This window comes from Leptonychotes weddellii, chromosome 2, assembly GCF_054177405.1.
Source record: "Leptonychotes weddellii isolate Sample4059 chromosome 2, ASM5417740v2, whole genome shotgun sequence".
NCBI classification, from domain to species: domain Eukaryota; kingdom Metazoa; phylum Chordata; class Mammalia; order Carnivora; family Phocidae; genus Leptonychotes; species Leptonychotes weddellii.
This window is the reverse complement of record NC_138370.1, coordinates 147,189,789-147,206,622: the sequence shown is the minus strand read 5'-3', so window position 1 is coordinate 147,206,622 and position 16,834 is coordinate 147,189,789. Positions and strand designations below refer to the sequence as shown.

The 16,834-nt window shown below is 42.2% G+C and overlaps 1 protein-coding gene across 15 annotated transcripts in view; it reads left to right on the top strand.

The window, feature by feature from the left end:
• The window catches only part of LIMCH1 (LIM and calponin homology domains 1), a 97,718-nt gene that overhangs the window by 66,457 nt on the left and 14,427 nt on the right, over nt 1–16,834 (top strand). For 8 of the 15 annotated variants that reach the window (XM_081812996.1, XM_081813000.1, XM_081813008.1 and 5 more), the window contains 7 exons: nt 3,666–3,706; nt 7,519–7,599; nt 11,037–11,129; nt 11,984–12,088; nt 13,198–13,325; nt 15,119–15,240; nt 15,525–15,648. In XM_081812996.1, the coding sequence (XP_081669122.1) occupies nt 3,666–3,706; nt 7,519–7,599; nt 11,037–11,129; nt 11,984–12,088; nt 13,198–13,325; nt 15,119–15,240; nt 15,525–15,648 (694 nt within the window). Of the gene's footprint in view, nt 1–3,665; nt 3,707–7,515; nt 7,600–11,036; nt 11,130–11,983; nt 12,089–13,197; nt 13,326–15,118; nt 15,241–15,524; nt 15,649–16,834 lie in introns of all 15 variants that reach the window. The other 7 variants (XM_081812998.1, XM_081812994.1, XM_081812995.1 and 4 more) reach the window with 1 other exon arrangement.

Here is a 16,834-nt window from a genome sequence, read left to right as displayed (position 1 = left end):
GAGAAACTCAGGTGCCCACAAACACCAGAAAGAAATGGGGTGGGGGAGTGTCCTGAGAATTCCATGATTATTCTTCCAAACAGATAGACCACTGGGCCTCTTTGGTGTGAGTTCTCTCTACAGATATGAAAACAGCTAGAGTTTAGGAGGCAAGAACTGTGAGGTTTTTTGGTCTTTTTTTAATGTACTCTTTCCAGTACATTCTACAGATTTATCAGTTCAGGCAAAGAGAAGATGATACAGGCTCATTGTGGCTCGGATTTATTTTTACTTTCCCGTTTTTTCAAGGATGGGCATCCACTTGGGACCACTATGGGCGGAAACTGGGTTGGCTTCCATTAGCCTTAGTTGATGGCTGAGAGCGAAGGTGGGCTCTATTTGAGTAACAGGAAGTCCTTGGGAAGGAATTAATTAGTACATACACTGATGATCATTAGTTTCTAAATGTGGAAACAAATTCAATACTGTCTTCAAAGCATTTGTTTTAATCTGTCAGCCCTACTGTCCTGTGGGGAATTGACAAAAATGAAGTCCCATAACTGGGTCAGTAATTGACCATATTTAGACAGATTTTAATCCTGCCCCCGTTTCTACCACTTTTTAATTGTGTGGATAAGTAATACAGAGAGGAAATAGATATTTTGAGCCATCTTAATTAGTTTTGTTGTCTCACATGTTTTGACATCCTGTTAACATGTTGCAAGGCATTTTGATTTGATAAAATGTGCTGTTAACAAAGGGACTTCCCATCATGCTTTATCGAAGTTGAGTGATAAAAAAATAAAATTTAGTAGCACTAGAGCATTTCGAAATTTAGTCTTCAAGAGAGAATTATATTTGCTGTACACCTGTTCTATGCTCTTGTCTGGTTCTGGGAAGCCAGGACGACAGCTGCAGGCTCTGGAGACAGAATGCTCAGGTTTGAATTCTTGCTCGTCTGGTTCTTAGCTGTGTGATCCTCCCCACCAAGCTCTCCTAATCTCTGATCATACCCTGTAAACTGTAAAAGGGAGATCATAGAACTACCAACCTCATAGGGGCATTGGAAGAATTAAATGGGATCAACCAAAAAGAGTGCTTAGCTCCACACCTGGCCCGGAATCAGCACTAATAAAATAATCTAGTAGTTTCAGAAGAGTAGCAGTTGGAGCAGAGTTACAGAAGCAAGATGCCAGGCAATAAGGAGCTATTCTTAAATGCTTTTCTTAAAATAAGAGTGTATGTTGTAGAGATACAGCTCTAAGCAGTCATTTTCAAACAGGAGTATGGGCCAGGGTTCCCTGCGGGACTGGTTAAAACACAGGTCTCTGGGCTCCCCTCCTACTTACAGTGTCTGAGTAAGTCTGGGCTGGGGCCAGAGGATTTGCATTTCTAACAAGTTCCCAAAGGTGATGCTGATGCTGCAGATCCAGAGACCATACTCTGAAAACCACGGACATAAATAAAGTAGGTGTTTAAATTGTGCACAAAAGACACTGTCAAGAGATAGAAAAATAACAGTAAGACTTGTTTGGAGCGAGTAAGTTCCTATCGTCAAAGAAGCAAAAGGCCTCTCATAAATGTAAACTTAAAAGACATAATTTGTCTTTAATTGGGAGGGGAGGGGGGAAATATAGGACTTTGCCCAGATATAAAAATTCAGTGGGAGTGGGAGGTCCAGGGTTCCAGGTACGGAATGAATGGGTCACAGGAATGAAAGACACAGCCCAGGGAATAGTCAATGGTATTGTGCTAGCGCTGGGGGTGACAGATGGTGGGCACACGGGTGGCATGTGTCTGTGCTACAGCGTACCCTGCAGAGTTGTCGGGTCACTGTGTTGTGCACCTGAAACTGATATAACCTTGTACGTCAACTGTACTCCAATTGGAAAAGGTCAGTGGACCTGTAAGTGACTGGTCTGTGGTGACGCATCAAGTCCGAAGAAGCTATACGGTTAGGATCAGGAATCTTGGAGACATATCTACTCTTCCTTCCCCTAGACAATGATATCTCCCCCATGTTTATAAACATATGTTTATAGACTGATTATATAGGCTACCGAAGATCTGGTGGTGAGCCCTAATATTTCACAGATTTCCCTTAAACACACACACACACACGCATACACACACACACAAGTAGTCTTTAAATACTCTGAAAACATTCATAAAATACATTTGAAGGTGACAGTTTTCCTTTTCTCAACTGTCTCCCAACAGTTCAAAGATATATTGGGGTTTCCGGAAAATATGTGCACATTTTAAAAAATTTTTATCTACCCCGAGCATGACGTCTGAGTGCACAGGACACAGTTTAAGGATGCACATGCTTACCCTGAACTTGTGTCTGTTCAATGCCACTGAGCTACAGATCGGCATCGACACGTCCTTTTGTTACCCATATAGATCACTTCTGCCATAGACTTCCATACATAGGCTTTATAAAGAATATAAAATAATCATTGAACTCATCTCTGCTGTCTCTTATACTTTTCTAGTGTTCTCCAAAAGCAATGTAAACTGTGCATTTTGCTCTTGCAGAGCACATTATCCTATCATTTGAGATTTAACATTTTAACAATACCACCATTAAGTATGAGCCTATAAAATTTCACCTAACGCCAAGGAAGACAAGCAACAGCTTGAACTGTCCCTTGCAAGTTGGCTCTTGCCCACGTCGTCAGTTTTTGCATGTGTTTTATTGAGATATTTTGTACTTTAGATTCACTCCTTCTCAATTCTTATATCGACTACAGCCAAACCTCCTTTAGTGCTTGGGAGCATGGTTCCGCTCGGTTCTCACCCCTGTTCTCACGGTTTTCTATTTGTTCTGTTCTGCCATCTGATCTAGAGTCCCCTGGCCCCGCCAGCATCCCGCTGAGAGTTCAGAACTCTTGGCGACGTTCCCAGTTTTTCTCCCAGTCAGGTAAAATGCATCCTGGGTAGTTGTACTTCTTCTGTGCAAAAATCCGTGTTGGGGGCAGCCAGTAATGTGTGGTATTTTTCTTCATTTCTGATTTCAGAAAAAAAATTTCTGACACACAGTTAGCAAAGAGCTAGTTCTTTAATAATAGCGCCACTTCTACTAAAATTGGAAGGAAATTCTAGAAACTTTTGGAAGGAAATTTGTAGAATTTTTCTTTGATTTTAAAAATCTAAGGAAATACTATTCAGCTCTTTCTTTTTTTTAAAAAAAAAAATAGACATTCAAAATCATTCTTTGTCCTCTTCTCTTTTTTTTAAACAAGGGTTAGAAGCATTTACCAGGAGTTGGTAATGGTTCTCTTGTTAACTGTGTCCCTCTCTTTACTTCCTGGATGATGTCTGGCCTCTCTCTGTGTGATGATTCTCCATGTCAGACAGTGAGGGAACCGGGCCAGCAAGCGGCAAGGGAATGCAAGGGGCATTAAACACGAGCACCTACAGTTTTTGCTTCCTATAGTCTAGTCCCTGGTGCTAATTGATGTGATCAATCCTACTACACTGGTCATAACTCCTTTCGGTGATGGGTACAAATTGCTTCAAGGGTCTGCTTTATTATGATTTTCTAATGCTCTTGGCTTACAAAAAAAAAAAAAAATTGATCTGAGGCTGACGTAGGAACCATGTTCCACTCAGAGGATCAGAGAAAAATACTGTTAGAAGCTGCTCACATTGTGATCTTATTTTTCTTTCTTTCTGTACAGTGGAGTCTCCGGGCAGTGAAAAGTCACCTGTAACTACACCTGTAAGTAGCTCATCTTAAGGAATAAGATCCTGCATTGAGTGTGATTTTAATTTGTAAAGTATTTGATTTGCTGAAAGAGGATCCAATCAAAAATGGGCTCTAAGTGACTGTAGAAGAATAATTAAAAGTCATGTGTAATGCTGTCAGGTGAAATTTGAAGAAAAACATGGATTATCATTATGCAGAGTGGTGATCATGCTTGGAAACAAAATGGTAAGTGAGTCAGGAGAGTAAATCTAATGAAGGGGACGATAGGAATTAGTATTAAAACATGCAACTCCTCTAGGCATTCAAAATCATTTTTTTAACTGAGAACAATGCTTCTACATGGTGTAGTGTTGGCAGGCAGGGCCCAGCCAGAACTCTCTGGGAGACCCAAGCTGTTCTTGTTGCACTCCTTCTCACAATCAATATATCCTGAATAACATTAACTGTCCATTTAGTTTACAATTTTTAATTTTGATGAGATCAAAAAAAGCATTTGCAAAAAGTAAACATCAACGCACATTGATGTTGTAGAAATTGCTTGCTGCTGAATTGTATGTAACACTCGCCGTAGACCTACTCTTCCCTAAACTGAGAGTTCCCAATGCTGGGCCTGTCACCCTTGTTCACCCTCTGAAATTCCCACTGGTTTGGAGCCCTCCTCTGTGGCACACTCAACTGTAGGATTCCTGTGAGCCCCCAGGTGTCGCCGCGTAATGGTCATGGTACCTTTGATTCCAGATTGACTAACATATGACCCGGCAGATGTTGTATAACTTCTTAGAGCCTTTTCTTCCTTGATTGTGCAATGAGATAATAATCCCACTTGACAGGGGGGTGTGGGCTTTAATTGAAATAATTACATGGGCCGTCTAGTACTGTGGCTGATCCATGAATGAATCCTCCTCAGTGGCTAATCCAAAAGGCCCACCATAGCCAATACCAGTTCTTACCTATAGACAGATTGTGTCACTTTGAGAGTTCCTGAGTGCCTGTGCAGAATGGAGAAAGGGTCCCATAACCCTCAATATTTCCAGCCACATTCCAGAACTAGCAACCATTTGTCAGGCTCAGTATCTGGCCGGTACCCTGGGGATCTTGAGTCTCCTGGGAAGCTGAGTATAGCCATGTTGGGTGGGAACCCCCAGAAGGCTCCTGGGGCTGGTCCATGGCACAGATTGAAGAGTGTAACATAACGCGTTGATTTCCATTTGAAGTTATGTGGGAGCAACAATGCCACGCTCTTCTTACACCCCCCGGGCAGGGGCGGAGAGGAAGCGTGCCCTGAAGAGATACTTTCTTATTTCTGATTCACAGAAACCAGAACAAGAAAGAAGCAAATTACTGACCTAAGTGAATTCTCTGAGAATACCCACCCAAATTTGACATTCTTTCAATGATAAATAGCTCTTCATAGAATAGAAAAGTAAAAGAAATTTGAACACAAGAGAAGCTTGAAGAGGCAGTAAGCTTTGATTGTGCTGACCTCAGTAGACTCAGACCGTTTTCGGTCAGACTTGGAGTGGCCCAAAGCTAGAGTCAGAGTCTATGAAGGGGAGAGAAGGAGAGGCGTTACCCAGCATGAAGTGGTTCCATCCATTTATTCAACGAACATTTATTGAAGGCCTAAAAGTGCAAGGTTTTGGGATACTTGGGATAAAGGGCCCTCTCTGCCCTTCAGGAAACCGAACGCCAAAGGAAGATACAGATTTGTAAACAGATAAGTTATAGAACAAAGTGGGTTAAATGCTCTCCATTCTTTCTCTAGCACCTTTTGTATTTCTTTTACAATAGTTATCACACTGTCTTCTGGTGTCACTTATATATTGGCCCCTCCCTCACGCCCACCCTCTCCCCACACACTCAGTTGTAAGCTCCACAGGGCTGGGACCCTTGGCCGGGTGGTATCCCCATAGTAGTTGCTCAGCAAGTAGTCCCCAAAGGAAGGAACGTGGTCACTTTTCTTTCTTTTGTGTATCACGAAGTATCTTCCTCTTTATCTTACTCTGAAAATGCTCATTGTTTTTCTGCCTTCCTTTTAAACAAATATTCCCTATTTTCTGCTGTGCTCAGTCTCTCTACCCCACACTCCTCCCTTCTGTTTGCTTACTCCTACTTATTCTTGCAGTTACTGCCTAGTGAAATCTGAAAATTAAATAATTCCTAATTGTTGCTCTTTTCTTCCTACTGGACTCCCTCTGGCTTTATTCATAACCACATCCTTTTTCCTAAAAAGACAAAGAAGGGCCATGCCCTTGAGAGAGGTTCTGAACATTGTATCTGCTTCCAAGTTTTAGGAAAATGCCAAGTGGAGCCAACCTCTAACACCATTAATTCCAAATTTCTTATCTGGAATCCCATTTGGATGACATTTTATGGCCATCCGAGGGAACTTGGGAAATTTTGAATTATATACAATTAAATAGCTTTTCTCCTACATAACATGTCAGAGCCTTTAGTTTGCTCATGTGCACTATGAATCCCAAGAGTGGCATACAGGAAATACGTTTCCCTACCCTATTTGCCCACCTTTCCTTGACTTTTTGTGGTCATCATCCTAACCATTTGCAGACACCACAGCAAGAACATCAATGGAGGCTCATATTTCATATGTCTAAATACATTAAAATTATCAATATTTATATTGTTATAAATCAAGCAACACCCATGGCCTGGCCTGCATTCTTAGCCTGGAGACACTTCCCCGGGCTAGCCCAGCCTTGGTGCACCTAAATGGTAGCATGGATCTGTTGGGCACAAGGCAGGGCCAAAGGTGAGCTGGCCCAAGTATCTTGGGCAGTAACTAGACCCATCTAAGCTTTGGACAGGACTGACCCTGTCCAGCTTCTCAGGCAGCCCGGGTAAATAGATTCTGCCTCCTCCCCACCCTGCCCCAGACTCTCCCCCTCCTCCCTAATGCCTCCACCCTGTCTTGTTGCTTCTCTCAAGATTCCCAGGCAGTTCTAAATGCCTCCCCAAACCACCCCCATCGGAACAAAGGGAAGGGAAGAGGCGCAGTTACTGGGGAATGTGGTTTGCCTTGGCACCTACTCTGGGTGTCCGGAGAAGCCAAGTTTAAACACCACAGCCCCCACCCCTTCGGGAGGTTTCCCAGAGACCAGCTGTGATTTCTCTTCCCCTGTGGACCTGCCCCATCTCGTATATTCTGTAACCTGGGTGCCCACTTCTGTCATTATTCCTGTTCATTCACTTGGTGCCAAACTCACAAAGACCTTCAAAAAAAAAAAAAAGCCTTTGGGTTTGAATGTTGGTTACGTGGGCCCCAGGGCAGGGACTTCCTCGTGCCTGGATCACAGGTGATGCCGGTGAGCATTGGCGCGTTTAAATAACCCACTTTAGAGACAGCTGATAGGGAAACGCAATAGCGGTATAAAAGCTTAGTTCTGTAGTGTGGCAAACACCACTTCTCACAAAAGGCAGCTCTGTTGAAATAAGCTTGCCCATGTGCTTGGACCAGTATCCATATGCAGAATGAGTATCTCATGCTCAGAAGCGTGATTACATTGAAGAAATCACTTCTGAAAGAAAGGAAGCTAAAGCCTTCCCATTGCCAGTGGCTGATTACTTCCATGTTTTCATTAGCTCCAAAAAGGGTCACAGCATCATACCAGCGTCTTGGACGTCAACCAAAGAGGGACGAAGATTAAAAAGTGGTTTCCATTGACAAAGAGGGTCTTTCAGTGTGTAGGGGCTTCTGCTTCCGCACGTCCGTCTGCGTGCTGGTTTGTAAGCTGATTGCGTCCCTTGCCCTGGCCTGGCCTTGAGGACGTGGCTTAGCTCTGATCACGGTTTTATTTTCTAAGCAGTTTAAGTTCTGGGCATGGGACCCAGAAGAGGAGCGCCGGCGACAGGAAAAATGGCAACAGGAGCAGGAACGTTTGCTCCAGGTAGGACTGGGGTTACTGCTTTGTTTTTTCTATTAGATGCTGCTCTCTTAATTACTATTGTATTAGATAAATTTTTAGCACAGGAAATGCATGGAATTAGATTCTTCTCAGGAGCTGGTGAATCTAAGTCAGTCCATTTTGTGCCTTTACAACAAAGTGTCCTGTGTCTAATTCCTCTTGCCAGAGGTTACACTGATGAGCACAATGAAAAAGCATGAAGGAGGGCACTGGGCGTTATACACAACTGATGAATTATTGAACTCTACATCTGAAACTAATGATGTACTATATGTTGGCTAATTGGATTTATATAAAAATAAAAAATAAATTAAAAGAAAAAGTATTTCACTTAAAAAAATATATATCCAAGTGGTCGCCTGGCTGGCTCAGTTGGTAGAGCATGTGACTCTTGATCTTGGGGTTGTGAGTTTGAGCCCCACGCTGGGTGTAGAGATTACTTAGAAGTAAAATCTTCAGGGGCGCCTGGGTGGCTCAGTTGGTTAAGCAGCTGCCTTCGACTCAGGTCATGATCCCGGGGTCCTGGAATCGAGCCCCACGTTGGGCTCCCTACTCAGTGGGAGTCTGCTTCTTCTTTTCCCTTTCCCCTCCACCCCCCACTCATGCCCTCTCTCTCAAATAAATAAAATCTTAAAAAATTAATAAATAAAATCTTTAAAAAAAAACCCCAAGTATTAGGGGCCAACCGGTCCATTTGTCACCTCCTTAGTGGCCAATCAAATTCCATTCCAAGTAGCAGTGGGAATGAATTATCAAAAAGGTATTTGATAGCATACATGTGAAATAAATTTGGCCTGGGTCTTGTTCCTTAAGTAGAAATGTTTGCTCCACCCTTGAGTAAAGGCTGCTTATTTTTAATTCTAGAAAAGTTCTGGGAGTAAATGTATCATGCTTCTACTTGTTTCAAGCCAGTTTTGTAGAGTAACAGGGCTTCAAAAAGTAACCTAGTAACCTTAGAAACTAACCTGAGTACTTGGGTGTGCCAAGAACTGGCATATTTTTTGGTATTTGACATATCTAGTCTAATTTAATCCTCATAAAACTCTTCAAAGTATGTCTTATTAGCCCCATCTTGCAACTGAAGAAACTAAGCTTCAAAGAAATTATCTTAACTGCTCAAGGTCACACAGTGAACAGTTGTTGAGCCTGATTTCAAGTCCAAATCTGTATGACATTAAAACTCATGTTCTCTCCACTATATTCCCAATAGTACTGATTTTTACTAAAAGATTGTAAAGGAGAAAAATGTTAAATCTCATTAATTTTGATGACTTTACACTGCTGTATTTTACTTTTTTTTTTTTTCCTTATCTTTTTGCTCTGACCCTCTTGGCTTAATTCCCAGGGGGTGGGAGCAGGGGGCAGTTCAGGTAACTAATTGTCGTGTGGCTTTAGGCCTGCCAGTTAAGCTTAACACTTTTCACAATTGCACAGGGGTAAATCTTCAACCACAAATTGCACAGGGATAAATACCAACCAGATTCAGCAAAGTCCCACAGCTTTTGGGACTTTTGGGTCCATTGGGAGACCCCAGACCAGCCCTGGCCACCTGCTAGTCCCTTGAAAACCAGATGCCTGTTCCCCAGCTACATGGTGAACAGCTCAGAGTCAGAGAGTCTGCAGAGTAAGAAGATAAGCAAGTGTGCTTCCCATGGTGGCGCCCTGTCAGTTACACTCTGAAAGGTGACCGCAGTTGCAGATGCAGACAGATATATTTTTGTCCTACCGAATTGTTACCCGAGGTGGCACGGCAGGGTGTGGGCTCTGGGGCAAGGCATATGTGCGAGTTTGTTGGTGTGTGCAGGTGTGTGTATTGGGTATGCATGTATGTATGCTGCCCACCAACGTGTGTGTTGGTGTGCACACGTGTACCGAGGTGTGTGTGTGTGTGTGTGTGTGGTACAGACGTACAGCATCTTTCATTCCCTGCATCACCTCCGTTCATCCTCCCGGGGAGGGGAACCTGGGGAGGGGTTTTCCTAGAACCAAGAAACTGAAGCTTTGCTTGTTTTGTTAAGTTTTAGAGTCTGTTTCCTCTATTCTGAAAGGCCCCTGAAGTCCCTCTCAGAAACTTTATAAGATTATGTTTTGAGAACAAAATTTTTACCTGGAGTTAAAAGCCCACCATGAGTTGACCAATGATGGTTTTTCTAGAGCATTCATGAGAACACCAGGCTCCAGATAATCCCAGTAAAGCCCTTTTGTTCCTCAGATAATGACATAACCGGTAATACCTGGAGGAGATCTCAGTGCCTCCCCCAGGAGGATAAAAGACTTGTTTTAGCCTCAGAGAGAAGATTGACAATAATTAGACGAAAACATTTGACTGTGTGTGGTACACTTCAGTGATGTCTCTGTCCTGTCAGGGGCACCATTCCCAAGGCATCCAGGGTGTCCGCTCTCATTTCAAGCATTAATCTTAATCTCCATTTAACCATTTCTTCTAGTCAGCTGTCCAAGGGACTCCAGTCACATTTTTAAAGCCATCCTTATTCAGAGTATTTTTTTTTTCTCCAGAAGTGGTGACTAGTGCTATACTGTTTCTGAAAATAGGGCTGGCAGTTCTGATATTGAAGACTTCTAATGGGCTGTTTAAAAGCTACTCTTAATTCAGAAGTTACTGAAACCTGGGAAGATTCCATTTTGGTAGAATGGCTACAAGTAAAGAGTAATTCAGCTACTCAGCTAATTATCATCTTGTCTACTCCGGACCTTTATGCATTGTCTGTCTTGTACACCTACAAGTTTTTGTTTTTTTGTTGTTTTGTCTTTTATCAAACTCTCTCAGTAGCCACATATTTCTATTAGTGAAACGGCAAAACTCATCTCTGAAGGGCCCAGCAGAAACAAACCATTGGTTTAGCCTACTGTCCCAGGACAAAAGCCAAGTTACGGAAGATCTTAGAATCGTTCAGTCTGTCTTTTCTCTTTCCATAAGCAAATGTCTACTCATATATTTGAGAACAAATCTATAACACACCAGGGGCGCCTGGGTGGCTCAGTCGTTAAGCGTCTGCCTTCGGCTCAGGTCATGATCCCAGGGTCCTGGGATCGAGCCCCACATCGGGCTCCCTGCTCGGCGGGAAGCCTGCTTCTCCCTCTCCCACTCCCCCTGCTTGTGTTCCCTCTCTCGCTGTGTCTCTATCAAATAAATAAATAAAATCTTTAAAAAAAAAAATCTATAACACACCAACAACAGAAAAGAGTGTTCTCTGGTAAGATTGTTATGTTCCTAATATGTTGGAGTGCCACGAAATACCATTCCCCTTTTGTTGCATGAATAGATCAGACTCAGAATGTTACAACACGAAGATAGTCTTGCAATATATTGTATATGGTGGTTTAGAGGGCGGAAGTGTCCTAGTGGCGTATGCAATGGTCAGTTCAGGGACTAACTATCTGTGGAAATTCTGTAACAGGAGAGATACCAGAAGGAACAGAACAAGCTGAAAGAAGAGTGGGAAAAGGCCCAGAAGGAGGTGGAAGAGGAGGAACGCAGATACTATGAGGAGGTAGGAAATTCCCAAGAAGGAATTTGACTTGTGGTTTTGATTTCTCAAAGTTTATCGGTGCTTTTTTTTTGTCTGTGGTGAATGTATGCACGTGGCTGTGTCTCATTCTCCTTACTCACATCAGAGCCCTGTCAACTTCTTCGAAGAGTCATATCCTATAGGATCTAAAAGACCACAATTCCCCCAAATTTAGTTTGTGGTAAGGGCATGTTGAGTCATGGTCAAGGAAGACAATATAATTTTATCTGTTCTCTAGTCAGAGCGTCAGATTCTTGATTTACCTTAGATGACATGAAAGTATCTATTTGTGTGTTTGCTTGAGGAAAGCATGTTTGGTGGTAGTGAATTAATTTTGTGAGTATAATTTTGATATTGAGGCTAAGTGAATCCTTACTGACTACATTCACTATATGGTACTAAAGAGACTTGGAGGGAGGAGACTTTGGTTTTGTTTGTCTCATTTTTTTAGATGAACAAACCAGCCCACATTAGAGAATTGGAAGGGAGCTACATTTAATGTGTATTATCTAAAATTTGTTTATGATGAATTTTGTTGTGAATTTATCTTCAGTAATTTTTGTGCATAATCTGATCCTTAAAAGCATTTCTAATTAGGCTTCTTGAATCAGACTAAGTAATTTGTTTTTCCAAATTAAATGCTAATTTCTAAATCATTGCCCATAGAAAGTGTTATCTGATTTACATGCTTTTAGAAAATAAGACCCTTTTTTTAATGCCCTGCTTGTTTGCACATAATCTGATTTTTTTTTAAGTTTCTTAATGAAATTTTTCTCTTGACAAATGTGATTTTATTTTCTTTTTTCCCTTTCATTAATTACTGTCCCTCCCTTTAGGAGCGCAAAATAATTGAAGACACTGTGGTTCCATTTACTCTTTCTTCAAGTTCTGCAGACCAGCTGTCTACATCCTCCTCTGTGACTGAAGGCAGTGGGAAAATGGTGAGACCATAGATTAAAAGCAATTTGTGAAATAAATAAACCTAAATAGAAGTATAAAACAATAAAGCCAAGTTTTCCACCAGTTTAAATGCAGGACTGACTATTTCCCTAGAATCACATCAGCTACCGTGTGGCCATTGTACGCCATGGTGCTGTCACTGTCATGGTCAGACTCAGTCATTTCCGGGGGGAGGGGCAGTGAAATCATTACTGGGACCAGATCTGCTCCCACAGGCTGGCAACCAAAGTCTCTCTGCCCTGGCTGGAGAGATCCTGATTGGTGGAGCCATTTGCTGGAATGTCCCTCTGACTGCCCATCATTCACTCATTCAACAGACATGCATCCCTCTCCTCCACACCATACGTTCCTTTGCACTGGATGGTAGCCAACCATGTACCCCCCACTGGCCTCCGTGAAAGTTGCTTCTAACCCACTCTTAAAATTCCACATGAAATTTATATGTGTCCTCAAGGGCTGGAGAGAGCACAGAAAGGGTGGTCTACCTCCATATCCCCCAAGTAAGGTTGTGGAGCTACTGAACAAAGGACACACCAAGACTTGAATAGTCTGTAATCTTCATTTAAAAAAAAAAAAAAAAAAAAGATGGGCCCATGACAGCCATTTCTCCTAACTGAACAGTCCTATGATTTTGTTTTATTTTGAAAGGTGGGTTTTCTGACCAATTCTCTTTCATGATAACTTTCAAAAGAGATCCAGATTACACATTTATTTCAAATCATTGGAAACCAGTTACTATTCAGTTAATTTGGACAATTGTTCTTTAAATTGTAGGCAATGGGATTGGAAAAAAATGTTTCAAATATCCCATGGCCAGAGATGAGTGTTGTCCAGTGTGTTTAAAAATTATATTCAGGGGTGCCTAGGTGGCTCAGTCAGTTAAGCTTCCGACTCTTGGTTTCTGCTTAGGTCATGATCTCATGGGTCATGGGATCAAGCCCCGAGTTGTGCTCTTTGCTCAGCAGGGAGTCTGCTTGAGATTCTCTCCCTCCCTCTGCCCCACCCCCACATGCACATGTGTGAGCCCATGTGCATTCCCTCTCTCTCAATAAATAAATAATAATAATATTATCCTTGTTTTCTCAATCAGAATAAGATGGACTTGGAAAACTGTCAAGAGGGAGAACAAGAGACAAGACAGAAGAAACCACTCCAGGGGGACAACGATGATTTATTGCTTAAGGCTCGGCAAAATCATCCACCAGAGGAAATGGGCAGGTATGAACTATATCAGGCTATCCTAAATGTGCAAAGCCAGACTCTGCCTGTTCGCTCCGCAGAAAGAGTAACCATTTCTAATGCAAATCATATTCAGCTTTGAAATTATCATTCCACTAATACATTACGTATTGCTTAAACACACTCCAATAGCTCTGAAGTCAGTCTTTATGCTATTGAATACAAATCGCTTTATTTTTAAATAGGTGAAATCTTTTTTAAGTAAGGGGAGATAGTATATATCATCACAGGAGCACGTTGTCACTTCAAAGCCCCAAATCTAGCTATCATTCACCTGAAATGGTTAATGTGTCTGCAGGGATAGAGGTTGAAATGAGGCCCTAGGGTCCTACCCATGGTGGGTTCACTGTGGACCTGGACTTTATCATCAGTATCCTCTGAGCTGTGAGAAGCCACATTTATTCTGGGTGACAATATAAAGGATAACTAACAAATGATTGCTTGTGGATAATTATCCCACCCCATGGGTTCCAGTATGTTCCATGGGAGATCCAAACGGGGTACCCAGAAACCCCTGGATCATTCAGAGCTAGCTCAAACTGGAGCAGAGTCTGGTTGTAGCTATGGGGAGTAGTGGGTTTATTGATGCCACCCTGAGCCTAACCTAGAAGGGACCCCCAGAATCCCAGGAAGTTGGCAGTACCCTGCCAACAGCAAGTTCTTTATGAGATAGATGTTTGCTCCTGGGGCTCTGAGTTACCACAGAGATATTGGCAAGTGTGCAAGCATGTGCACACATGCACATACACAAGTGTGCGGAGATACACACGTGTGTGCACACACTGCATCCTCAGAGAGACCCAAAGACATGAGAGGTTAAGTGTCATTTTCAAAGACTGTCCAATTTCAAAGTTTGGCTGGGGGGCGCCTGGGTGGCTCAGTCGGTTAAGCGTCTGCCTTCGGCTCAGGTCATGATCCCGGGGTCCTGGGATCGAGCCCCGCATCAGGCTCCCTGCTCAGCAAGGAGCGTGCTTCTCCTTCTCCCTCTGTCTGCAGCTCCCCCTGCTTGTGTTCTCTCTCTCTCTCAAATAAATAAATAAAATATTAAAAAAAAAAAAAAAAAAGAAAGAAAGTTTGGCTGGGAGCTGAGCCCTTCTGGTAGGATCTGCTCTGAGAATTCTCCCATTTCCATCAGCCAGAAGACTGGGTGAATTGTAGACATAGGAGCTTCGGGCCCGTGTCCAGAGTCTGCAGAGCCTTAGGAATAGCACATCTGTTTTCAGTTTCATGAAACAAAAGCCACTAGTCAGGAATATTTGAATGATGCTGCTCAGCATTACACATGAATATTCTCTGCTTCTCCAGACAGTCCCTGTTATCTCCAGAATCTTTGTTTCCCCAAAAACATTTTTAAACTTCCTCCATCTCCTTCCTTTGCACACAGAAGCTACTGTGAGGCCGGTGAATTCTCATGGGCTGCCCAAATCCTGTGTGGCCCAAGTGATTTCTACAATAAGTCCTCTCTTATAAAAATCTGGGAGATTCCAGTTAGCTCTGGCATGCCTTGAAATGGTTAGAATGAAGAGCTTTATGGACAGGGAGGTGGTGAAGACGTCAGAAATGATGGTTTCTCAAGCTTATTAAATTGATGGATAATGAAAATGTGTAGGATTTTCCAGTACTTTAAATCTGGTTTAAAATGAAAAGAATAAACATTTAGTTAGTCCCATTTCTTTTTTCATATTGTAACTGGGTATATCTATGCCCTAAGGGATAGGATAAGTTCAGTTGCTTTCATCTCTGTTCTGAAATATACTTGTTTATCTCAACAGCCTAACTCAAGGGGCCTTGGCTAATTCTAAGAATCCTGTATCAAAAGGAGTCCATCAAGACCATCAGCTGGATACAGAAACTGGGGCCCTACCCTGTGGGATGAACTCACAGCTAGCTCAGGGTAAGAATGGGTGTTTAAACCCAATAATTAAATTATTATAAGAGCCCCCCCCCCCCAACACACATGGTTCAGACAGGTGTGAGTTCTACTGGCTGCAAGCTTCTCTTGTAGCTTATGCTAAGCAGCACAGCGAAGAGATTCCCACCACTGTGGGCCCACAGTCTGTATGAACTCACGGTGGACCCCAGTGGGCTTTATGGCTTTCAAGAAAGATGACCTACAAAGCACTAGGGTGATGCTACTGAACGCTAAGTTTATGTTCTTTATGCTTTCCTTTGCCTCAGATCCATCCCAGAATCAGCAGGTATCGAACCCACTGATGCACATTTTAGAAGATGTGAAGCCAAAAACTCTCCCTTTGGATAAAAGCATTAACCATCAGATCGAGTCTCCGAGTGAAAGACGGAAGTGAGTAGCCAGATAAGATGCATGTGGAATTCCTTTGTTTTTTTAAATTTATTGACTAAGAATGGGGGAAAAAGACTGTGAGATGGCAAGATGTCAGCAGTCTTTTTGTGCTTCTCTCCACTGACTCTGAGTGATTAGATAATAAGTATTTATGGATGTTTGAGACAGTCTTCCTGGCAAATAAATATGCACTCTGATTTTTATCAATTTGTAAGAGCAAAGTAATGTTTTTAACCTACAAATCTAAACATTTGGGAAGAATTTGCAGGCCTGTTGTATAAGTGATTTATTTAACTGAATTAAATTGTCTCAGAGCCTATTGACAAATTTTCTTTCAAGGAAAAAAATGTTTTTTCTCTCATTTACATGCTCTCCCATGAAGTAACTACCCCAGGCTGTATTCTCGTTTTATAAAAACCGTATTATTTTACAGTAAGAATAGTTCCTATCATTTTTGAAGTCTTTCAATATATAATAGGCACTGTGTTGAAGGGTTTACATATCTCTCCCCTTTTTATATACGTTAATTCACTGAACTCTTCCAGTAGCTTTACTGGGTCTTTTTTCCATTTTAGAGATGAAGACATTGAGGATCAGGGAAATTAAATAACTTATCCAAAGTACTTGACTGGATAAGTGGTGGAGGAAGTCAAAATGAACCCTAATTCCACAATAAGATCATATTTGGGCCAGAGGTTCCTTATAATCAGTTTTAAAATATATAACATTCATGATGCATTAACCAATCATTCTACCTAGAGCCAGATGACCTGGATTTAAACTTTGACTCTGCCACTTGCCTGCATAGGACTTTGAGCAAGTTACTTAATCTTTCTCTGCCTCAGTTTCCTCATGTGTAAAATGGAAATAATATTAGTACCTACCTCATAGGGTTTTGTGCCTGGCAAATGATAGGTGCTATATATGTTGGTGGTGGTGCTGATAATGCCAAATGGTGGTGATGATGATGATGGTGATGATGATGATGGTGATGATGATGGTGGTGATGATGATGGTGGTGGTGGTGGTGATGATGGTGGTGGTGGTGATGATGATGGTGATGGTGGTGATGATGGTGATGATGGTGGTGGTGATGGTGGTGATGATGATGGTGGTGATGGTGATGATGATGGTGATGGTGGTGATGATGATGTGGTGATGGTGGTGATGATGGTGGTGATGTGGT